Raw genomic sequence first — 25,861 nt, 5'->3', positions numbered from 1 at the left:
CTCTAACCACTGCACCACGGCAGATTTTTTTTTTTCCTTATTGCCTGACTTTGACAAAGAAAGAACAGCCATAGCAATACATAAAACATAAAAGATACAATGAACACGTCGTATTGACATAAACAGCCCGGTGGGAGGCTGGCTTCGCCACATCAAAATTCATTTAGAGCCATCAATGGCTCCACCCTTGACAGCCACTCGGGAGTATCCCCACCGGCCTTCAAAATCTCAACAAACCGATGCACAGTTTCACGAATAAATTCGCGTTGGTCGTGCGTCGGGATCGCAGTAGTATCCTGCCATTCGAGAGCGCCAAATACTGTGGAGGCCAATTAACATTATTAAATCAAACAGAAAACCATCCTCGTTAGCCATGGGTAGATACCGTATTCCATGAGGGTCGAGGGGAAACTGTTTCTTTAACGTTCTTTGTAGTACGTCCCAAAAAAATACCCCTCCCCAACAATGAAGAAAAACGTGATCTATCGTTTCTGGTTGTTTGCAGATAAGGCAGTGAGATCCCCATGGAAGAAATAAGCCCTTTTCCTGTAAAAACATTTTTACTGGCAACGTTCCAGTGTGTAACTTAAAAAAGAAGGTTTTAACCCCTGGCGCAACTTGCATTTTTTTTACTCTCTTTAACACGTCCCTACCAGGGCCTCCACTGTACAAGGCTCTGTACATTGGCTCCGGCAGAACAACGTCACACAAATCTTTGTACAATTTTTTCTTTTTTACAGTTGATAAATATTCATTTGAAAACCTCGTTGCAAGGAATCGTACACTTGCGACAACTTCTCTAAAATATCCAAAAATGCCTCCCGTGAGTGTTTCGGTTGAAACAACAAAGTCTGGCAACGCGCGCCACGAACTTAACTGAAGCGATGTGTAGCTCAAACGGGACACACTAAGTGACAGAGCAATTGTCCGTCTCTGTCGTCTTAGGTTTACATCGTGTAGTGCCTCAGTTTAAAGCACCCTAAGACTACTCGGGCATATTTCTTTTCGCACTCACTGATGGTTGCAAGTACACTCAACGTTACACTCTCCCCGCACAACATGCACTAAATGCCAAGTCGCTATTACATTGCCGCACCTGCGTTCCGATGCTTAACCTGTCTCAATTTCCCAGTCTCGTCAAGCAATCTGCCGTGGTGCAGTGCTCCCTCCCACTGCACCACGGCAGATTGCTTGACGAGACTGGGAAATTGAGAGAGGTTAAGCATCGGAACGCAGGTGCGGCAATGTAGTAGCGACTTGGCATTTAGTGCATGTTGTGCGGGGAGAGTGTAACGTTGAGTGTACTTGCAACCATCAGTGAGTGCGAAAAGAAATATGCCCGAGTAGTCTTAGGGTGCTTTAAACTGAGGCACTACACGATGTAAACCTAAGACGACAGAGACGGACAATTGCTCTGTCACTTAGTGTGTCCCGTTTGAGCTACACATCGCTTCAGTTAAGTTCGTAATCTCCTTGGAACGGAAGGAACTTAGGTACTATTTACCAGCAAAATCTGGCAGTCTATCAATGACTTGCGCGTTTAATTTCTATCGCTCACTTAAGGGGTGCGCACGAAGGGCATGGCTCTTCACATACCAACTTTACATTTCACGCAATTTTTTCACGAAGAGGCAAAGTGCTGCTTTGCATGTAGTTCAATGGACAGTGCACGAACTTCGAACTATTGACGATTTATAGACAATACAGTTTTTGCCGCATCACTGCACGACACGGACGAAAACAGCGAAGCGCATGGGGAGTAACTGTTGCCGTTCGTCCTCCCGTTCCTCTCTTTCCGACCAGGGACTAAACACTTACTCTCCAAAATTTGCACACGGCCCGCACATCCATGCAGTTACTCCCTTGGGGGACGAAAGCGCCCTTTTTCGGACGAACTGCGCAGTTACTCCCGTTTTCCCCGGAATTCTTCTTAGAGTGTGCAACGTGTTCAAGTCTGGCCTATAGTAACCTTCCGTCGACAACCAGAATTTGGGCACAAGCACCCGAATTGTATTCGCACGCCACAAAGGCCTACAGGAGACGCCGTGCGTCTTGTTCCTCTTAGTTACACAATAATACCGCTCACGTAAAGCCACACACACCATTTAAACAGAGCTTTCTGGGAGAAAAATAATTCACTATTTCGATTAGTAAGAATAGTACGTAGGCCGCAACGAGGTGCTATGACCAAGATATCCAAGCCCAGGCCGTCTAGCAGATCTCGGCGGCCCTCGAAAGGCAACGACCGAGCGAAACCGGAGGGAGGCTGCCACCCCAAAAGAGGGGCAGGCGCGGTCGACCAAAGGAAGTAGTGCGGCTGCGGCCGAAGTAGAGGCGCCACACGCCGCGAAGACGTCATGGCTGCGTCACGGTAACGCCTCCCTAACAGGGGAAGGCCAACCGTTCTGCAGGCATTCATAACAGTGTTTCCTCACTCACTCACTCACTCACTCACTCACTCACTCACTCACTCACTCACTCACTCACTCACTCACTCACTCACTCACTCACTCACTCACTCACTCACTCACTCACTCACTATTTCGATGGTACCTTCGCGGTTTCTTTCTGAATGAGAATACACACACACACACACACACACACACACACACACACACACACACACACACACACACACACACACACACACACACACACACACACACACACACACACACACACGCACGCACGCACGCACGCACGCACGCACGCGCGCGCGCGCACTTTGCCAAGTGTGATTTTTATATTTCTGTCTGTTACTCATTTCGCAACCACGAAGGAACTTCACAATACCTGCTCACATTGGGACTCGCAGCCGTGTTCCAGAAGAGGTAGGAAGGACGGAGAGACTGCCCTTTTTAACACCGGGTAACTGGTCACGTCCGTCGTAGAGCTCGCGCATTCCGTATTTGATGTAGTAGTACCAGAGCGCGGGATTAGTTAGTTGTGGTAATTATAAACACCAGCTATGGATGGAGACGAAAAGATGATGCAGGTGTTAGCCCCTTGTTTACGATGCTTCGGCATCACCCATCACGCTTCAAGATAACTTTCTAGACGCAACATTGCCTGCGTTTCCTTTTTCGAGTATTGTTTCCTTAAAGTAGTAAGTCTTGAAATTATGACGATTGCTTACATAACAACTGTACTTGTTCTTCTTTTTTATACGGTTTACTTGCTTTTTGGTTATCGTGCTTTCAAAACGTACATTGATTCGAAAGCAACCAAGACCTCACAATGCAGCGACGCCAAAACTATAGGCTACAGTAATGACTGCAGAGCAACAAATGCCATCTACAGCGGAAGATTGTTAAAAGCAATTGCCGGTTAAACGTAACAAGCGAGTCCGAACTGGTTGGTTTTGTATTTGAAGAATCAAATTTCGCAACTCCCTGTTAAGCCATAGCTACATAATCAAATTACAAAAGATGTTTTTGTTTTGTTTCTTCAACACCTATCTTCTGTGGAGAAAGTCATTCTTGCTGGACAAGCGCCGTGTACCTAGAGACCAGCGTCTTCCTTTGCTTGTTAAATAGCGAAACAATCGCGGGCGACTTCTCTGGCTGCTGTTACAAATTTTATCGCTTAGAATCTAGCAGCTTGAAACAATGCCAATTCCACCCTTGATGTTTGCGCCAATGAAGGTGGCATTGAAGCGGCTGAAGTGCCTGAAGATGACTGTTGCGAAAAAAACCGCTATTATACGGTTATTGGGGTGCGGTCGACCTCTGTTGAAGTTGACAGAGGATGAAGATTTGGTGCATGCAATAATCCTATTCGTCTATCTATAGTGACGGCTCGGCGATAGTCGGAAGTACAGATTGACCAGGTCGCATGAAAGCATATGTGTTTTCATGAGGCCTGGTCAATCAATCCGTTATATAGGACTTCCGTTTATTTGGACTTGTAGCCGGTCCCTGCCGAGTCCGAATCATCGGTCGGCAACTGTACCGGTTCCAGGATAAAGTTTTAGGCGCCAGGCATCTTGTGTGTGTGTGTGTGTGTGTGTGTGTGTATGTGTGTGTGTGTGTGTGTGTGTGTGTGTGTGTGCGTGCGTGCGTGCGTGTGTGTGTGTGTGTGTGTGTGTGTGTGTGTGTGCGTGTGTGTGCGTGTGCGTGTGTGTGTGTGTGTGTGTGTGTGTGTGTGTGTGTGTGTGTTTTAACTAGCAGCTACATTCACTTCTTTATACTAAACCTTTCTGATAACAGTATTACTGTATAGACTCGTGTGAGGGCCACACGCGTGCAAGGGCCGCAGCCCCAACTTGGCGGCCCAAAATTTGGAAAAAAAAAGATTTCCCAACGGAGAAGCAATCGCGTTCGGGGTCCCGATGCCGAGCGTGCCTTTCGGCGAATTTTTGCGCGCTGCGTGCTTCCGCGTGCCGCTACTAGATGGAAAAAGTTGCGCGTTGACCTCTGATGCAATAGTACATTCGGGGTGTGCGCAAGTGAAGGCTGCACCGGGACCATTTTTAACCAGAAGGTTCAGTCCCGTGTAAAGACCGCACCTCGTCAAAATTGTAAAAAAAGAAGTGTGGCCCTTACACGAGTCTATACTGCAAGAGGCTGTGTGACAGATAGTGCCGCAACTCTGCACTCCTTTCTCGGTAAACGTAACTCCTGTTTATCGGAAAAAATCTTGCCGGACGCTTGAAATTCCGTTTAGCGAGATTCCATCATCAAATCCGCGCACTCTGCACTATGCTCAATCAACGATCAAATAAAATCAAAGAAATTAAGTTTAAAATGTAAGGGAAAAAAACAGCACATGCAGGCTCTGCACCGTACCAGTAGAGTATGTCGTCGGCATCGTGTCGCTCGTAGCGCACCGTCTTGCAGAGGGCGCGGATGTTGGCCTCCTTGAGCGAGGAGACCGCCTCCAGGACGTGCATGTACGAGTAGATGAGCTTCAGGTCCTGCGTAGTAAAGTATAAACATTAGCAAAAGCCGGCCTGATACGAAATGGAGACGGAAAGAGATAAAAACAACAGCTCCGAGGAAGCCACCTGTCAACGGCAACACCAAACGGTAGACCAATTAAGACAACGAGTAAAACTATAGAGAAACTTGCGTATCGAGAGAGAAACAAAATCTTATATGGTTCCGTGTCGTTTCGCGTTTTATGATACGATATTACCACACCTCAGCGGCGATTCTACTCAGTTTTGCGGTAACATGGCTTGCTACGTTAGATTTTTTTAAAATTTGTTGCAGCTGTGCTCATTTTCATCGATACCGAAATCAGTGCCTCCATGTTCATTATTTGCAATTTGGTAACTGGTTCCTTCGCACTACCCCTGCAAAGGAATAAATGCTATATCGAGAAATCAAAAACGAAGACTAGCTAAAACGAGATCGGACAAAGCGCTGTGCCTTCCCTTCACGTCCTAGCCGTTGTCTTCGTTTTGCTGGACTCTAGCAGAAAATTTTCTGGAACAAAATTTTTTGCACCCTGGCCACATTCGTCGATGGCGCAGAAAGCTAATTAGGACACTACGACAGTTTTTGAGGAACACCGGCCTCAGTGACCGATTATATACCTGCTGTATGTCCTGCTGTGTGCACGCAGTGCTCATTCTCTCTTTCTCTTCCTCTTCTTTTGCTTACCCCCACGTGCAGGGTAGCAAACCGGACGCTCGTCCGGTTGATCTACCTTTTCCTCTCCTTTTTTTCTCTCTCCCTCTGCTCTCGATGCATGTATACATACAATCGTGGTGTTAACCAGGTGGGAAAGTGCGCGGTCATTGTTAGTTTTCAAATAAGACGAAGAACTAACTAATGGACGGTTTGCAAAAATACTGTTGCGCATGTGCCAACACGGCTGTCACGAACGCCCTCTACATGGTTAGGTATATACGAGAAGCAGACGAGCAACCAACGCAACCCTATATAGCGCGCCTTGAGACGCCGGTTTGTGGTGGTTTTGATCGGGGTATTTTCGTGAAAAGGCTGGCTATATAGTTGTGTTGCGTATTGTGCACAAATCGCTTCACTAGCAACGGACGCGAGTTTATTTCGGTTACCGTTCGATAAGAGCTATCCCGCGAGGAAAACAGCATGGATAAGCGACGGCAGAGATGCCATCACAACACACAAGTTGCTCGCTCCTCGCAGATTCGGTTTTCAGCGCGCTACTTGCGGCTACTGAATTTTCATATGCCAGCGCCGCGACGTTGTTTCGACCTGCAAGCTTCTGACACCCTTAAACGCAGCCGAATTTTACCGCAATGCAGAAAGCTCAAGATGGACGAGGACGGACAGCGCTTGCGAAAGCGCAGTATAGAGTCACTCAGTTGTCGCTGACATGTAATTATCATAAATATCATAAAGTGATGTGGAAAGTACGCCTCATATGACAATCAGCGCCCAGCACTACGCCACTGAAGAGATCGAAACACACCATCCGAGGGCAGTACGTTGGTATCAACGACGCGCAGCGCGGAGCGACCACCGCGCGACGGAGGTTGCTTGGCTTGCTCTTTTCTGCCGACGGTGTACAGGTATTCAAATCTATTTTTCATTTAGCCTCTTAATATACACGCATGCGTTAAAGATTTCGCAAAAAACTATGCGTCCAATCGCTAGCAGAAGCTTCTTCGTAACCAGCGACACCCACGGCTAGCGAGCAAGGCCTATACCATCTTCATCGGTGGCAGTTAGTGCATACAGTCGAGAGAACGGCGCGCCGTTTGAGACTTTCCCCTGTTTACTGTGCGGGAAAAAGGACTGTCGTAATATGACAAACATCTCCGTTAAACTTTGCTTTGTTGCAAATGGGCCATATTGGTACGGTAAACTCTCCGAAGCGGAGCATCACGCTCGGTCCACTGACTGTCGGCAGCCGCTGATCGCTCGAGCCGGTAGGCCTAGCTTTCGGTTGTCGAAGCAGCAGCCGACGGCGCTTTCAATCCAAACGACGCGAGTCATAAAGCTTTATGACTCGCGGCTAACTAGTTAACCACTAACTAGTTAAGCTAGTTAGTGGTGTAATAGCGCAAAAGTGGCTAAGGCTATGCTGCGCCAAACACGAGGTGTTTTAAAATCCAGTTTAGGAAGGGAAAGGCTGTGTTAATAATCTATATTTTATGTAAAAATCCAGTGTCGTCTAGAAATTTACGCACGTCAGATAGTGGGATTATATAGCGTATCATCACCTAAAATTAAAGCAGGGTGTAAAGGTATGTGTAGTTGATATAACTTGTGCAAAAGGTTTCGTCTGTGTATTTTAATGTGTGTACATGTCAGTGATATATGCATAACTGTTAGTGGCTCTTGGCATTTCTCGCATGTTGGTGTGTCTTCTTTCGTAAGTAAATAATTGTGTGTTAGGTGTGCGTGGCCACTGCGTAGTCGGCATAAAACTACTTCGAAGAACCGCTCCTCATGATAACATGACTTCCACTCACCAACTATATGGGTTTAGTGAGATGTAACTTGTTGTCGGCACAACGGTTCCATTCGTTTTGCTATTTTGACGTTAAGGTTTTTCTAATCGCACGGATGCTATCTTTATATGGAAGTGTTGTGTTTGTTATGTCTTTGTACGCTGCCATCAATGCACATCTATCAGCTGCTTCATTACCCGGTATCCCAACATGGCTTAAACCAGCAGAAACGAATTGTCCGCCTGTATTTGTTAAGCGCCGCCATGTCTCCCATCAGAAGTTCATAGTCAGATTTCAGATGTAGAGCCTTCAGTGTGCCTAAAGGGACCCTGAAACGCTTTTGACGATTTTCTACAAACGTACTGAGTCGTTAGAGTAGGTCCTTTTGATCATTAATTGACACATCTAAGTGCTCTGCGTAAAGCGTGTAATTTATTATAAGGTTTTAAAAATGCACATCGCTGCCGATCGCAGCGCACTGCTCGGCGGAATTTTAAGCCGCCCCTACCCATATGACCGAAATCACCCATATGACGTCAGTAGGGCGAGCTATCCGATTGGCTGACCAGGGCGCGTCATCGATAATTTTTCCAACTTTATGGTAAACAAATGATCTTCGTAATAGTTGGAATGTTAGTTAATTTGTTTTTATAAAAAGAAAGTAACATAAAGAGAGTGCACAAGAACAATTTTGCAGTACACTTAAGCACTTCCGGCACACAGCAAGTGTCGTCTGCATGTGTTACAACGTACTCCATTTTGACGAAAGCTCCGCGGTCAGAGTTGGTCTCAGTCTTTTCGCGAGCACTACGATTCGGCTTTGTTGCCTTGTAGACTGCAAACGTAGCGACTGGCAATATGTCAAGCTGCGACATCGTGTCCCTCTGCAAGGCAGCGTACGAGCGAACTGGCTGCTGCGCATCGGACTGCAAGTATCCGATCGGCGCCAGGATTTGCGCGTTTGTGGCCGTCACTTTACACCGGAAGATTACTAACGCAATAGCGTTTCGCGAGTGCCGTATTAGGGCAAACGTAAGCGCAAGGGGACAGGGTCTGGCCGCTTGACTGTGCCGTAACGGGATGAGCCGAGCTGAGCAGAAGGGCAAATGTGAATGGTCTGCGGCAATCGAATACTTGTTTCCCAATTTTCCGTTACGGCCCCCACACCTACGTGTTCTTTTGTTTTGGAGCCATCCGTGTAATATTTCATGTTGTTTCGATATTTGTCCTGAAGAGCACGGAATTGTTGTATAATGTGTCCGTTTGGGGTGTCTCTTTTCTTTAGATGTGTTAACGTCCAGTCACATAACTGTGTGAAATCGTACCACGGGGGCAACCGTTGTGGCTTTTTGGCAGTCTGGAGGACGTCATGAGGAATGTCATAATCCCGACAATATTGCTTTTACCGCAGGACAAGTGGCCTAACCATGTTCGGTTTATTTGTATAGTGTAAGCATGAGTTGCATTGTGTGAGGATGTTGTAGCATATGTGTTGTAGTGATGACTGAATTATGAGTGCGTAAGAAAAAGTGAGTAATGATCTGCGCTGCTGTAAGGAGGGTTCATTACACTCAACATTTAAACTTTGAATAGGTGATATTCTGTAGGCACCATTTGCCAGTCGCAGTCCAAGATTGGATCAAGTCGTTGGATGTAGGACTGTCTGGCTGAGCAGTAGACCGCGGAGCCGTAGTCTAAAAAGCTACGCACAATTAAGAGATCGGTAAATACGTAAGAGACACGTTCGTTCGGAACCATAGTGCTTATGAGATAACACTTTAAGGATATTCAATGCTTTATTTGCCTTAATATTTAGTGTTTTAATGTGAGCTAGGAAATTTAGTTTTTTGTCAAAGTTTACTCAAGAATTTATATTCCTGCTTTACCGGCAGCACGACATCATTCAATTTTAAATCCGGGTCTAAGTACAACCCTCGTTTTCGCGAGAATAGCACTGTAGCAGTTTTTTTAGTAGAGAAGCGGAAGCGATTTTTCTCAGCCCACTCCATTAGTTTATTTATTGTTATCTCGAACTGCCTTTTACATGTTTGGTAAGTTTGAGGCGTGGCACGCTATTTGCAGATCATCAACGTATATGGAGTGCATAACAGAGGGGGGAATGACTGTTAATCGAGTTCATTTTTACTGTAAAGAGTGTTGTGCTAAGAGTGTTATGCCGTTTTCCTGAATAAATGTGCGCGAGAGCACTGTGCCTAGACGGATTTGGAACGTTCTGTTGGACATAAAATCATTGAGACAGTTTAGCATTTTGCCACGGATTCCTAACGCGGCGAGGTCACGTAAGATTCCAAATCTTCACGTGGTGTCATATACGCTTTTTCTAGATCGAAGAACACTGCCAGGCAGTGCTGTTTGTGTAAAAATGCTTCACGTATTTCGTGTTCAAGTCGGACGAGGTGGTCCGTCGTTGAACACCCTTTTTTATACCCGCATGCACTGACGAAAATCAATAAAGTTCCGTATATCAAGCGTGAAAGTTAATCTCGCATTTACGACACTTTCGTACGATTTCGCTAAACAGCTTGTTAGGGCAATGGGTCGAAAGCTGCTTGGGGATGTGGGGGATTTACCTGTTTTTAAAAAAGGCACAACTATTGCGGTTTGCCAACTTTTTGGCATGATTCCAGATTCGGATACTTTGTTGAAAAAATTAAGGAGAGCATCTACGGATGCTGGGGACAGGTGTGCAAGCATGGAATAATGAATCCGGTCAGGTCCTACTGCAGTTTATTTTTTTTTTGCCTGCACAAAGAACCCTGTTAAGTTCTTGTAACGTGAATGTAGCATTGTTCTCGTCCCTTGACATACAAGCAGTTGGTAGTTTCTCCTTTTCTGCCGACAGTTTGTATTTTAAGAATGTGTTTGAATAATTAGCCGAGCTAGAGACGTTATAGAAATGCTCCCCAAGTATATTCGCTTGTTCTTGTAGTCTTGTCTGAGTTCCTGAAGGTGTAAGTATGGGTATCGTGCACGATGATTAGTCACCCTTAAACTACCTGACCTGTTCCCACATCCTTTTGGATATGACGGTGCTATTAATTGTAGATATATATTTCTGCCAAGACAGTTTTTCCGCCTGTCTCCGAATATATCGAGCTTTCGCTTTGGCTTGTTTGAAATTCAGAAAGTTGTTGTGTTGGTTATCTGCGTAAGATTACCCATGCGTTATTTTGCTGGTTTTTTGCTACGGTGCATTGATGTGTCGACCAAGGATTCAGCTTTTTCCGAACAACGCCAGAAGATTGTGGAATGGCCTTTTCAGCTGCAGAAATAATGCAGTTAGTAAATTTTTCATTAATTTCGTCAATGCTTAGGTCTGTTAAAATAAGCTGCTCCAGCCTGGCACTTTCTGTGAAAACAGACCAGTCTGCCATTTGTAATTTCCAATGGCGTGGTTTGTGGGGTATAACGGGTAGCGTTGATGTGAGGTGGATTATGGCAGGTAGATGATCACTGCCATATGAAGTCTCCAGTACAACCCATTTAAAATCGATAAAAATATCCGGGCACACCTGGCCCTTGCGCCAATAAACATCAAATATTCATTCAAAAATATCCGGAGAGCAAAATTCTAAATCAAGGAAGCTAAAATTAGGTAAAGTCGGGGGAAAATGTGCTGGCGCACCTGAATTAAAGAGACAGATGTTGTTTGTCAAAACAAAATCTTCGATAAGTTTTCCTCTGTGGTCATTCTTGTCGCTGCCCCAAAGAGTGCAATGAGCATTAAGACTCCGACTAAAACAAAAGGCTGCGGCTGCTGGCCAATTAAATTTTTAAGGTCTCGAGTTGTGAAATGGCTATGGGGAGGAACGTACAATGAACAGAACGGTGACAGCTACTGCCTCGTACGGGGTATTTAATAAAACGTTCCGTGTGGGCATGCCACCTTGGACGACAATAGCGACACCTCCTTATAGACAGTTGGAGTGCTCGCGGTCCTTTCTTATGACAGTAAAACCTTTAAGAAAATGTGTATGTTTGGCAAGCCCTCGACGTCCCTTCGTGGGAGGCTTAGGCCCGGCCATCATAAAGTGCTGGTTCTACAATAAAAGTTTATTCCTCCTCCTACTCCTGGGTCCTAGGTTCGTTTCTTGAAGGCAGAAAGCTACTGGTGATAACTTATAATACCTTGGATGTCACCTAGATTGTGAATTAGGCCTCTGAATGATGAAAGCCATTTTATTGGAATTGAAACAAAGAGAAAAAAATTGCTTGTGTGTGTGTGCTTACAAGTTGTAGGTGACATGTATTAAAAAGCTGATTACTCTTATGAGGGGCGGTAACCGTTCAGGTTACCTGTCCCTTTTTCAGTGGAGTTACAAGAAGTTTCTCCTTCTTGGAGCGCTCCAAGGAGCGCGGATCTTTTGGCGTCAATGACGGCGGGGTTTTCTGATCGACCTCCATTGCCTTCGCGCTGGATGATCGGGAGCCAGACGCCGGGAAGTGCGTCTCGCGCGCCGTGGAGTTCGGCTCAACTTTGGGCCCTGCGGCACTGCGGTTTGCCGGCCCGTCTTCGATGATGATGGAGCAGCACTGGCTGCAGCCACCAAGGGGGCGGCGGTTGGAGTTTCTACAGGGGTACCGGACGTGGAGCCTGTAGACTCCTGAAACCGGTGTGGCGCTGCCCCCTGCCGCGTCACACTGACACAGCTCACTTGAGGTAAGTGCCCTAGCCTTTTTCTCGCTTTATAGAATGAGATCTTTTCCTTTACAGTTATTGCGATGATTTATTTTTCTCTTTTCCAGCAAGGGCAGCTCCGTGAGTAACATGGATGATCGCCCTTGCAATTTACACATTGTGGGGGAGCATTGCAGCTGTCAGATGAATGGTCATTGGCACTACACTTCGCGCATGTTTCCTTTCCTCTGCATGATTGTGATGCATGTCCGAACCTGTGGCACTTGAAGCATCGCCTCGGGTTCGATATGTATGGCCGGACGTTAATTTTCAGGTAGCCTAGGTCGAGTGAACTTGGCACAGTACTAGAACCAAATGTGAGTACTACGTGTTTTGTGGGGATATGTAGGTCGTTTAGTCGAAGTGTTATCCTATGTACCTTGATTACATTTTGCTCTTGGAATCCCTCAAGAAGCTCTTCGTTAGTGAGGTTCAAGAAATCTTCGTCTGATATTGCTCCTCTGCTGGTGTTGAGCGAGCGATGTGGGAAGATTGTGACATTAATGTCACCATTACTGACATTAATGTATGGGTCTGCAGAAGACCTACAGTATTGATAAATAAATAAATAGATACTTGTGAGTTCACTGATTTTTTCGACTTGGTCTTTCTTCGTCAGTTCGAGGAGGAAGTCTCCGCTTGCCATCTTTGATGCTTTGTAGCCTGATCCGATCGTGTTTGATACGCATTTGGATACTAAGAAAGGCGATAGTTTTCTAATAGTTGTGTTGCATTCACTGTGAAGGACATGGAACTTTGGGAAGGTGTGATGGTTTGGTTTCAATAGGAACTGGAATGTTGCTTCGTTGCGCCTTCGTTCTTGAGGGCGATCTTGGAAGGAGGGAAAAGCGTTTGCCATGTAAACACTGGAAAATTAGGCGGCGATGATAGCCAACCACTGAGCCCAACTAGGGGACGCTACTAGGTTGGGAATAATACCTGCAGACGCCAGCCATGCATCGCCGCTATAACCTCATATATATATATATATATATATATATATATATATATATATATATATATATATATATATATATATATATATATATATATATATACCCAAGACTGGATATATTACACACGGTTACACAAGTGGGAGAGAAAGAAGAAGATTGGAGAGGAGGACAGGAAAAGACGACTGCCGATTTCCTCCAGGTGGGTCAGTCTGGAGGTGCCGTCTATGATAAAGGGTTTATTTTGGTGAGCATTTTAGCGTTTAGACACTTATGTCGCGGTTAAATGGACACAGAGTTGGTTCTCGCCATACTCTGCCGGCAGCAAAGAGCTAATAAGGCGAGCCGCCTTGCACGGTGGTCGCTGCGCGCGGCCAGTCTGTGAAACCAAGTGTTGACACTCGACGACACATAGATGCCGGCGACAGGGCCGGCATCCATGGGGGGACATCCCAGGAAGTGCCAGTGCAGAGAGGCTTAAAGAAAGGCTGTCCAATGTTCCCCTTACTCTACATGCTCTACGCAGCCCCAGTGGAGCGTCAACTGATAGCGTCGAAGTTGGGCTTCACGCTGGCCTCTGTAAGCGAGGGTATAAGGCTACAGTCTAATCTGCCGGCACTGGTGTTTGCGGACGACATACTGCTCCTGGGTAACACAGCGCAAGAACTGCAGGCACTGCTCACAATCTGTGCTAATGGTATGGCACAGCTGAAGCTCACCTGCAATGCCATAAAGTCGCCTACCGTCAGCGCTTGGACTCAAGTCTCCAGAGCACAACGTGCAGGATGTGTGGTGTGGGCGAGGAAACTGCGGAGCACCTCATCCTGGGCTGTGCCGGCCTCTCACCGACTCCAGGAGGGGGTGTTACGCTGGCACAGGCGCTCGGTTTTATGGACGAGACGAACGCTGAAGTAACAGTAACTAAGCGATGACTCTCTGACTGGTGGGTGGCAATACGCCGCCACTAGACTCGGACTGACTATGCCACACTCTTGTGGGCACAGAGTACTCCCCGCACTGTGACGTATATGTTGTGTGTGTGTTCAACGTTCTCTTTTTATTCCGGCTAGGACAAACTGGTGTGACCGCCTATACAAAGGGCAAAGCCACAGTATCCATCCATCCATCCATCCATCCGTCCGTCCGTCCGTCCGTCCGTCCGTCCGTCCATCCATCCATCCATCCATCCATCCATCCATCCATCCATCCATCCATCCATCTATCTATCTATCTATCTATCTATCTATCTATCTATCTATCTATCTATCTATCTATCTATCTATCTATCTATCTATCTATCTATCTATCTATCTATCTATCTATCTATCTATCTATCTATCTATCTATCTATCTATCTATCTATCTATCTATCTATCTATCTATCTATCTATCTATCTATCTATCTATCTATCTATCTATCTATCTATCTATCTATCTATCTATCTATCTATCTATCTATCTATCTATCTATCTATCTATCTATCTATCTATCTATCTATCTATCTATCTATCTATCTATCTATCTATCTATCTATCTATCTATCTATCTATCTATCTATCTATCTATCTATCTATCTATCTATCTATCTATCTATCTATCTATCTATCTATCTATCTATCTATCTATCTATCTATCTATCTATCTATCTATCTATCTATCTATCTATCTATCTATCTATCTATCTATCTATCTATCTATCTATCTATCTATCTATCTATGGCCTCTGGAAGGGAAAGGCTTAGGCGACGATTGTCTTACAGCTTTTGAGAGTGATTTACCTAAAAATACCGTTTGCGCTGAATGGGAAGGGATGAGAAGCGAGGAGAAAGTTGACATCAACAAGGCACTGAGGTAGGGGTGTCCTTTACCCCACTGCTGTTTATGATGTATATGGTGAGGATGGACAGGGCGCTTGAAGGAAGTAATATCGGGCTTAATCTCTCATATAAACAGCCTGGTTCAGGAGTACCAGCCTGCTGACAGGTTTATTTTATGCGGACGATATTGTGTTGCTAGCTAACAAGCAAAGTGATTTGCAACGTCGCTATGATATCTGTGGATAGGAAGGCGAGAATTTAGGTTTGAGATTTAGCGTTAGAAAATCAGATGTTACGGTATTCAATGAAAACAGTGAACAGACAGTGGTAATACAGGGCCAGGAAATACCTCGGGTAAAAGAACATAAATATCTTGGTATGTGTATAAACGAAGGCGATAAATATGTGGAAACACTGGAAAAAACAACAGTAAAGGGGAAGAGAAATGCAGCCTATTAGATTCGTCGGACGATCCCACCGCTGTTACCAGTTGTAGGAGTTGTCGGACGATCTCGCCACTGAAGTTGAAGGAACTTGGGAGGAAGTAGAAAGGAAGTAGAAAGGAACTTGGGAGGAACTAGGTGAACAAGGGGCACAGGGTTACACAGTCTATGCGTGACTCCCAAATGGAGCCCGCAAGACGAACATACAGCACACAGCTTACGAGCACACAGCTCACGAGTACATTTCGAGCACAGAGCACGACGAAGAGCACACCACTAGCAGCCGACAACAGCCGCTTATAACCACTCCGTTCGACGTCATCGTTTGACGTCATCGTAGAAAGTCCTCGTGGTCGCCTTTGAGAGAAGGGGGTAGGGGTTTTACACACACACATGCCGCACAGGTTTCAGTGCTCTCTCCGAAGGCAGACGACCTTTGCAGCGCAGTCGTCATGGTATCCATTGTCCCGCGTCCCCGTAGTCAGGTGGTCACGCCCGACCCTAGCCGGCGCCTCCAAATTTTAGAGCTGCCTTTTTCCTGTAATCGCCACGTGTGTCGACAGACTGTGACGAATCCTGGGGCCCCCGTTCCGCAAAGCACCCTTTTTCCAGGGAGGCTCCCCCTGCCGCAGACAGACCATGACGACCCGGCAAATTAACCACACTGCACGGGGCGCCAAACGTCGCCAGCCCTGCTGTCGTCACCGATCCTCCAAACGCGGCGCATGGTCGGTTAGCGCTGTCGTCCTCACTCGTTCTCTGAAGGGCGCCTCCACCGCGGGTCGGTCGAAGCACGTACAGCGGGTTGAAATGCCTGGCACGTTACCACCCCGGCCGGCCATTCCTAACAAGCGATAATGAAGCACAGAGCGCTATGGGGATACCATAGGTACGAGGTGCTCCGGGGTATGTGGAAAGGTGTAATGGTTCCAAGAGTTACTCTTGGAAATGCCGTTCTTTGCTTGAAATCAGGGCTACAATCAGCACTCAAAAGCAACCAAAGGTCAGTGGGACGCCTCGCATTTCGCGCTCACGGGAGACTACAAATGAAGCTGTGCAAGGGGATATGGGCTGGACTAGTTTTGAATTGAGGGAAGCTCACAGTAAAATTGATTATGAAGAACGACTGAGGAATATGGAAGAAAGTAAATGGGCTGGGAGAGTGTTTTAGGTATTTGAACAGAAAAAAAAAACATTGATTCACAGTCGAGGAACAGAACTAGGAAGCTTACCAGCAAGTATGCGGCCTGTAGGGTAAGCAACACAGCAGTAAAGAACGTCAAGCGAAAGGTCAGAAAGGCTGAAGTAATCTCATGGGTGGCAGCAATGGAAAAGAAACCTGCCGTGAGTAACTACTTAAGAGGAAAAAACGAAATAAGGAAAGAAACAATTTATGATAACTCAAAGGGAATCTCATTACTTTTCGAAGCGAGATCAGGATTAGAACACGCACCTATAAAGCGAGATATAAGAAGGAAGAAGAAGCCTGTGCTTGCTGCGGTAAAGCTAGGGAAACGATGGAGCATGTTTTAGTAGAATGTGTAGATATCTGCCCAGCGGTCTATTTAGGCACCACAGGCCTCTTCGAAGCCCTTGAGTTCAGCGAGAGCAGGTGGAAAGTAAACGTGTAAGCAATAGAGATTAGAAAGAGGCGACTGGAAGATTGGTGGAAGAAAAGTAGGGACCGAGCGCCTTCAGTTTGTTTCCGCTAACTCGATCTCCTCAATCCTATCTCCCGTTCTATCCGGTGTGCCCTGTCAGGATTGGGGGCTCAATCCCATCGCTCGTAACGCGTTGTCAAGATTGGAGACCGGCATGAATTCGAAGGTAGCTGGCCCATGCCGCCGTCCAACTTATCCACGCTGAGGACGTTGATGAAAGGAAGGACTGCTTCTCATCTAGAACGAGGAATATGGGTTTATTTACAGTATTTACATGCAGTTCATCAGTCTAGCATGACTGCGAGAGAAAGTACGTCAGTCTAACGCGACTGCTTGAGAAAGTGTCTCAGTCTAACATGACTGCTTAAGGTAGTGTATCGAGCATCCGCACAACAGCCGTTTATAAACACTCGGTCCTCCACCGATTCCAAGGTGGCGGAAACGTTCGTCCAGTCATCGTAAACACGCCGCCTCTCCGCCGGACGGTTTACACACACACACACACACACACACTGTTAGATATGGAGCTGTTTCCTGCGATTACTTCGAGTTCCCCAAACCACTTCGAAACGCAGCACAGCTAATTGAGGAATGCAGAAGCAGGAAAGCACATTCCAGAGGAGCGGCCGAGCAAACAAGTTGAAGGCAACAAGTTCACGTGCCAACAAGTTCGTACGCCGCCGGGATTAGAAGGGGGCTCGGACAATGGAGCATGAGCAGCCCTCCCCTTCTCCTCGTTAGAAGAAGTGCATTGCCAGTCTGCGAGTCAAGACCGCAGAGAGCCGCCAGGTGTGACACCGCGACACGGGCGCCTACCATTGGCTGAAAGTGGCGTCATCGGAGCGGACTCTCCCATTGGTCAAACATGACGTGACTTACAGTGCTCGAAGGGCTTATAAGAAGCCTTCCAGAGATTCTGGGGCATGCCCTGATTCCCTGATTCACCTCTCTCGAACCTCTTGCCGCGGGCCGCAGCGTCCGAGTTGCTGCCGGCCCGTAATGACTGTACAACTGTTAATTGACGCTCACCTCCTTGTAAATAATGTAGAATAAATCCCTCCCAAGTTTGCGTTTTCATCCCGAAGTCCCGTCCTCCAACCCCTACATCTGGTTGGCAGCGGTAGGATCGCCTCCGAATGCATCAGCTGGTGGCAGCGCTACGGATCAACCTTCGTCGAGAGAGATCATAAGGAACCGGAAAGAGCGAAGAAGAGTGAGCCTTCGTCGAAAGAGGTCCGAAGAAACTGGGAGTAGCGAAGAAGGAGCGAGCCTTCGACCCAGGGAGTCCGGAGGAACCGGGAACAGCGGACGAATGAACCGGATGGCAGGGTGCTGTAACCGTAAGTGAGCGCGTGGTTTTTTTCCTTATGATTCGCCAGACTCAAAGGTTGTGTGTTCAATTTTGATAGTTCTGGGAATCGGGAATTTGTTGCATTGTGTGTTTGCACAAATTAATTAAGGAAAACAGTTTTAACCACCTGTCGGGGCAGCTGCCTTGGATCTTAGAAGGTTGACGAGGTTAGACTTGTTGTTGGTGTGCGACGATTTGGGAGTTGAGGCGGACGAACGGATGAAAACGCCAGCTATCATAAAGGCGATTGAAGATAGTGGCAATGATGATAAAAGCATTGAGCTTGCTTGGGAGGTGATACAGGAGCCACGGGAGCGGGAGCGTCGTGTACGTGTGCGAGAGTGTCGTGAACTTAAGAGTAAGAGTATGCGTGAAGAACGCGAGAATGAACAGAAGCAGGAGCTTCAAGAACTTACTCTTAGGTGTGAGCTTCACGGACGTGAGAATGAACGCAAACGTGAGTATCAGGAACTTGAGCGGGAGCAAAAGTATGAGAGAGAGAAGGCAGCACTGATCAAAGAGATACAGTATTGTGATCAGTTATTGGCACAGAGACAACGGCTGTCTGAGAATTCTGTACGTAGTACAGAGCGAAAGAATGAGGCAGCATCGAGCGGATTTTCGCCAGAAGCCGACGAGAAGAGTAGTGCCTGTGAGATTAGCTGCAGTATCATAAGTAAAGGGAAAAGGCTAGCTGCTAACGATGCCTTAGTGGCAATAGAGGCCGTTAAAGGCCAGAGAGAGAGCGACGAGGTGCTGTGCCAACAGATGACTGTGGAGACAGCTAGGCCAGCTGCGAACAAATTGGCACAGTTACCGCGCGTGTGCGTCGCTGGTAATGTTAGCGAGGTTGCTAGCGAAGAAAAGGGTACTGTTGACGCGACAGACGCGAGCACCCATGTAGAGCCAGATCTGCGTGCAGAAGTGAAGTGCGAGCTGGACGATGCAGTTGAGGGTAGTTCTCGGGATGGCGAGCTCCGTAGTCCACGAGAGAACAACTGCATTGTTCAGGGATCGGTGCGGCTCTCCGGCAGTCTAGATGGCCTAGATAGGGATAATTCAGTTAATAATTCGGACTGTGCGCGTGAGACAGCGATCGATACCGACGGGCTGTGTGCCGATGCACAGCGTGAGCTGGGCAATGTAGTAGAGGGCAGTTCGCAAGAGTACGAGTTGTCTTACTCGAGTAAAGCCTGCTGCATTGTGCCAGAGTCGGTGGAGCTGTCCGCCAGTCGAGGCAGAGAGAGTGTTGATTTAAGTGAGAATCACTCAGACTGTGCGGGTAAGAGACCGATCCGGGCCGACGAAATGTGTACCGGCCAGCACGAGGCACGAGAAGGCGACATGAAGGCGAGTGCAAAGAGAAAGCGCCGTAAAAAGAAGCGCGGTAAAGACCGAAAGTCGGTAATTAATGTAGCGCCGCCAAAAATGGCGAGAAACCCAAAAGGGCAGGGCGCAAGGAAGAAGGTGCGGTCGTCTAGGACGATGTTGACGCATCCAGAACGTTCGAGCCACCGGTCAAAGGGGAACCGCGAAGAATGTTCTGCACGGACGCGGACAGAGGGCACGAGGCTGTTAAACTCCTCGTCGTTCCGTAGTTCTTTTCATAGCTCAGCGTGCAGTTCGAAGAAACGCAAGGTGGCAGGACGAGACCAGGTGGGGAGTAGCGACGCGGTCAATCGAGTTCGTGTTGAAAGCGGGGCGCGGGGACGCAAATTGGCAGGAGACCGTGACGTCTTGGGGGAGCTGATAGTGAGTCAGCCCTTTTGTGTTTCCTCGGCAGCCAGAGTAGTTTTCAAGCCGCGACCAGCTCGGGGACGGCTCAGAGTATGAGTCAGTCGTAAGCAATCGGGAACGGGAAGCCAATAGAGCTTCCGTAGAAGTGAAATTTTATTTTGTTTTATTTTGAGCATCGGAAAGTTTTCGCGAATTGAGACTAGGATTTCTTTCAATGGGTAAAAAATGAGCTCTGTTTGTGTTTTCGTTTGAGAAGCTCCGAGATTTGAAAGATGCGTTTTAAGTAAACCTGTAGTCTCGCGAGATGCTCATTAATAAGTAAATAGGCTTTCTTTTTGTGTGTGTGAGTAACCTAAGGGTCAAGGTTATTGTTGAGAGGCCTATCGTAACGCGCGTGTGCGTTATTTAACCTTCTTTCTTTTTAAGTGTTGAATTTTCTAAGGTTAAGCGCGTAGATTTTCAGTGAGTGCATGAGTTGCACTGAGAGGCGTTCTTAGTTCCTTTAGCGCGTGTCCTGTGTGGACGGAAGGAAGCAGACTTTATGACTGGGTTGCTAGTGTGTGTGGAGGGCAGCCGTATTCTGACTTCTATTATAAGTACGCGTGGAACGAGTTATTAAAAGACGCATTAGTTTAAGGGTTCTGCGGAGTGTGTAAGTCCCGCAATTTTAATTGTTCGTTTACGTCACGTGTCCTGTAGGACTTTCAGGGAAGAAACGTGAGTAAGCGTGAATGAAAAGTTTGCCTACAACGCAAGTACGCGTTTTGTTTAGTGACCACAAGGCTAGTGCGCTTGTGATTACGTACTTGTGAGGTTGACCAGATTGTTCAGTGGCACCAATACGTGCGATAAGTACGCCACTGCGATAGATTGGAAACATGCTGTTCGTGTAGTTAGGCCACTTAAGTTATGTTCGGCTGTTTTCATTTGTTGTCTGCATCGTCAACGACCCTTTTGTTTTGCAACAACAATAGTGCTCTGGTCTTGTCGGCAATCGAGGAGAAATGGATAGCTGTTTGGAAGGGTGGTTGGAACTGTTGTCAAAATTGGGGAACTAAAAGATCAGGGTTAATTTTGACTCAGTAATAGCCTGGCGAGTCAGGGGTGAAGAGCCTGCGCTTACGCGTGGTGCAGCGCTGTGTTATTTGGTTTGTTTGACGTATGTTCTCCAGGGCCCAGGATCCCGAGGGTTGTCAAACGAGGCTCGACCCCAGTACCCTGCAGCTTCCTTCAGCGTTCCTCATGGCCAGCGAATTGAGTTCACCGGCCATTCAGAACAACCGGGGCGAGGACGAGCTGTTAGATATGGAGCTGTATCCTGCGATTACTTCGAGTTCCCCAAACCACTTCGAAACGCAGCACAGCTAATTGAGGAATGCAGAAGCAGGAAAGCACATTCCAGAGGAGCGGCCGAGCAAACAAGTTGAAGGCAACAAGTTCACGTGCCAACAAGTTCGTACGCCGCCGGGATTAGAAGGGGGCTCGGACAATGGAGCATGAGCAGCCCTCCCCTTCTCCTCGTTAGAAGAAGTGCATTGCCAGTCTGCGAGGCAAGACCGCAGAGAGCCGCCAGGTGTGACACCGCGACACGGGCGCCTACCATTGGCTGAAAGTGGCGTCATCGGAGCGGACTCTCCCATTGGTCAAACATGACGTGACTTACAGTGCTCGAAGGGCTTATAAGAAGCCTTCCAGAGATTCTGGGGCATGCCCTGATTCCCTGATTCACCTCTCTCGAACCTCTTGCCGCGGGCCGCAGCGTCCGAGTTGCTGCCGGCCCGTAATGACTGTACGAATGTTACTTGACGCTCACCTCCCTGTACATAATGTAGAATAAATACTCCCAAGTTTGGTTTTCATCTCGAAGTCCGTCCTCCAACCCCTACAACACACACACACACACACACACACACACACACACACACACACACACACACACACACACACACACACACACACACGCACGCACACACACACACACACACACACACACACACAAACACACACACACACACACAGGTTCTCGGTCCGAAACCGACATCACACGAATTTCGTAGAACTCGGAGCGGATCTGGGTAGCGTGACCGGGTAGCACATTGTCTTGCGTCTTGGTCGGTGCGTGGGAAGGGGTGTCCGACGACGTTCCCGCGGCAACTCCCCCACTCATAGCAGATCAGGTCGGCTTTGGGGAGTTCGGTAACAATAGTTGGCCCGCTGAACTCATTCAGTCACAACGGCGACGAGGCTAGAGCGTAACGGTGGCGGTTTCAGCACAAAGCCCGCTTCGTCGAACTCATCCTAGCTGAAGCGACGGACAGTGGAGGAAGCGCGTATTGTTCCCGACGCAAAGTCGACTTAATCACGCCGTGGCAAGAGGGTGGGCGGCGGCGCTCCAGGAAAAGATGATGCCGGCGGTCGCAACTGGTTGGCAAAACTTGCACTGCAGCTGGCCGTTCTTAACAGCCCCAAGGCTCTGTCCTTGGGCCATTCCTCTTTCTCATATATATTATTGACCTTCCACTTAACTTATCATCCAACATACGCCTTTTCGTGGACGATTGCGTTTTATACCGGCAAATAGCAAATGCTTTAGACTGCTCCACTCTTCAGGAAGACCTCCTCCAAATCCAGGCATGGTGCAGCAAATGGTACATGTCCCTCAATGTCAGTAAGTGTTCTCACATGTGCTTTCATCGACGTCGTAATTAGGTAGTACCGTCCTACTCCCTTAACAACTGCACTTTAACACAGTGTGAAACATGTAAGTACCTAGGAGTGCATATATCTAGTGACTTATCTTGCACCCATCATATAAATCAGTTAACTAATTTCTGCAACCGATTACTAGGTTATCTACGCCGTAACTTGTCATCAGCATCTCCCTCAGTCAACCTACTAGCATTGTTAGATATGGCGCCGTTTCCTGAGGCTACTTCGAGTTCCCCAAACCACATCGAATCGCAGCACAGCTAATTGAGGAATGCAGAAGCAGGAAAGCACATTCCAGAGGTGCGCCCAGGCAAACAAGTTGAAGGCCACAAGACAAGTGCAAACAAGCTTGCAGCCAACAAGGTCGTACGCCGCCGGGATTAGAAGGGGTCCTCGGACAATAGAGCCCAATCGTCCCCCTTCGCCTTTGAAGAAGGCATTTGCCACCACTGCGGAACCGAGCCACCGGGAGCAGGTGGGCCCTTGTACAATGAAGCATGAGCTCCCCCCCCTCCTTCTCCACCTTAGAAGAAGTGGATTGCAATTCTGCGAGGCAAGAGCGCAGGGGGATCAAGTGATCAAGCAAGGGGGCCCAAGCGGCGACTCTCTTCGCCGGGTATGACACCATCGCACGGGCGCCTACCATTGGCTGAAAGTGGCGTCATCTGAGCGGACTCTCCCATTGGTCGAACATGACGCGACTTCCAGTGCTCGAAGGGTTTATAAGAAGCGTTCCAGAGAGAGCAGAGGATTCCCTGATTCCCTGATTCACCTCTCTCGAACTTCTTGCCGCGGGCCGCAGCGTCCGAGTTGCTGCCGGCCCGTAATGACTGTACGACTGTTACTTGAGTCTCACCTCTCTGTATATAATGTAAAATAAATCTCCCATGTTTGGTTTTCATCCCGGATTCCGTCCTCCAACCCTTACAGCATATAAAACCTCAATCCGAACTAAACTAGAATATGCTTGTGCTATTTATGACAACCATCAGGCGAATATGATTAACACCATTGAGGTGGTTCAGAACCGAGCGGCCAGATTCATTCTTTCTGAATACTCCTATAACACAAGTGTTTCAGCATTAAAATACAGGTTTTGTCTTCCCTCGCTCGCCTCCCGCGGCAAAAGTGCTCGTCTTCTTTTATTTTTTAGGTTCTTTCATTTACAGCCCACAGGCAACCAGTTCATCATTCCAGCCCATCGTTTTTCCCTCCACACACATCCTAATGCTGTGTATCTACCACGCGCCCATTCCACTACGCATCAACGTTCTTTTTTTCTATACACAGCTGGTGAATGGAATACCCTTCCTTCTGACATCGCCCTCATCACTGACATTTCTCGTTTCAAAGCTGCCATCGAAGACCATCTTTCAAGTCACATTACCTGACATGACACGCCGTTTTTTGCAACGTACCCACCCCTCATGTAATGTCCTGTTCAGGGACCTTTGAGGTATAATAAATAAAAAAAGCGGAGACGTACAAGTACAAAGTTCAAAATAAGGGGTCAGAAAATTTAGTTATGGGAATTCATCGTTGTTTTTTTTCTCGTTTTCTTTTTTTTTCCTTTTTTAACCAAGGTAGCGCATTAAGCAGTATAATAGCAAGAGCTTATTGGGGCAACCCACCACCCTGTTCCAAAGGAGACGCTCATAACATCCATCTATCTAGCCATCATGAAAATTCTAGCGAAGAGTTTAGAAGTCTCAAGAATGAATGAATGAATGAATGAATGAATGAATGAATGAATGAATGAATGAATGAATGAATGAATGAATGAATGAAATTCAAGAAAGGATGGCTCCGTCGCCTATGTTAAAGTGCGAAAAGATTTGATTTTTTGCATCTTAGACGTGTGCGATAAGCGTCAAGAAGCGGTTAGCGCGTTTTCTTGTCAAGAAACCAAGCGGTCAGGAGAAAAATGTTTAAAATGCTGAAATCAAGCTTGAAGTGGCTCTGACTAACAACAAATGATGGTGCTCATAATGCTGCGCCAAAAATTTCAGCGACACTCCTCCGCCACCCCGCTCGCTGCGGCCTTTGTTTACACGGCTGAAACAACGAACACGGCATTGCTGATGCTCTGACCTGTGGAGCAAAGAAAGACTGGGACAACACCCCGGTCGATGCGGTTGGCACAATTACGATATATATGCGACGTCCGACCAGGATGCTGGCAAAAAAGGTCATCCGTGTCATTAGAGGGTCCCAGAACCGCCCACTAGTAATGGATCAGACTGATGGAAGCTTCGAGCTTCTAGAAACGACGCGGCAACATCTAAAGCAAGTAGAAAGCGATAAAACAAGCCAACGTGTGTCGGATGCTTCTGGCTTATGGGTTTTGTGAAATGGAATGCTGGTGAATTGTTCACCTTCCCACAGGTGTTCACAAATTCGTGTGTGCATGGAACGTGAGCAATAATCGCCACGAAAAAGGCCCGCCGCAATTGAGCTGGTGATCCGATTTATACGCATGACCTCCTCGTCTCGAGGTCACGCGCTCAAATCTTCTGAAATTAGCCATGCCGCAGATATAGTGTGGTATGAATTAACAAATTAACATTAACACTCCTCTATCACCTTGATCGTACTGTTACAAGCTTGTTATCATTAAGGTTTTTCGGTCTTAAGGAAACCGTCCGTCATGTCGCTATCTCTGCACTGGATTGATAGAGTGAGAAAAACAATCATTGAAGTGTAAAGCAGAGACAGTTCGAAGGAAGCGCTATAGACGATGAACCTGCTTTTCTCAATATCTTGAACTGAGCTAGTTGCTTATACATTGAGCAGCTGGCACCAGTGTTGTACTTGTTTCGCTCCCATGTCTAGTGCCGTCGAGGGTTTTCGCCTGCTCTTTTATTATATTTTCAAGCTACGAAAATATTTACGTGATAAAATGTCAAACGCTATACATTCAGAAAATAGATCATCACTCCCTAAATGCAGCGAGTGTTATTACTATTATTAGATATGGAAACATAGAAGCACACAAAGGAAACAGGGAGGGAGCAAGCTGACAACTGCCACCCAGAGGGGCACAACGCCTGCCTACTCTTTCGGGAGGAGGGAATGAAAAGAGAAGAAGTAGAAAAGACGATAGGAA

The 25,861-nt window shown here is 47.1% G+C and overlaps 1 protein-coding gene across 2 annotated transcripts in view; it reads right to left on the bottom strand.

Moving 5' to 3' along the window:
- Positions 1–25,861, bottom strand: part of LOC139052213 (rap guanine nucleotide exchange factor 2-like) — a 784,545-nt gene that overhangs the window by 757,581 nt on the left and 1,103 nt on the right. For both annotated transcript variants that reach the window (XM_070529294.1, XM_070529299.1), the window contains exon 2: positions 4,788–4,915. In XM_070529294.1, coding sequence (XP_070385395.1) covers positions 4,788–4,915 — 128 coding nt within the window. The remainder of the gene's footprint in view (positions 1–4,787; positions 4,916–25,861) is intronic.

Source organism: Dermacentor albipictus, unplaced genomic scaffold (assembly GCF_038994185.2).
Source record: "Dermacentor albipictus isolate Rhodes 1998 colony unplaced genomic scaffold, USDA_Dalb.pri_finalv2 scaffold_20, whole genome shotgun sequence".
Classification (NCBI taxonomy): Eukaryota; Metazoa; Arthropoda; class Arachnida; order Ixodida; family Ixodidae; genus Dermacentor; species Dermacentor albipictus.
The sequence above is the reverse complement of the archived record's forward strand: the minus strand, read 5'-3'. Positions and strand labels throughout refer to the sequence as shown.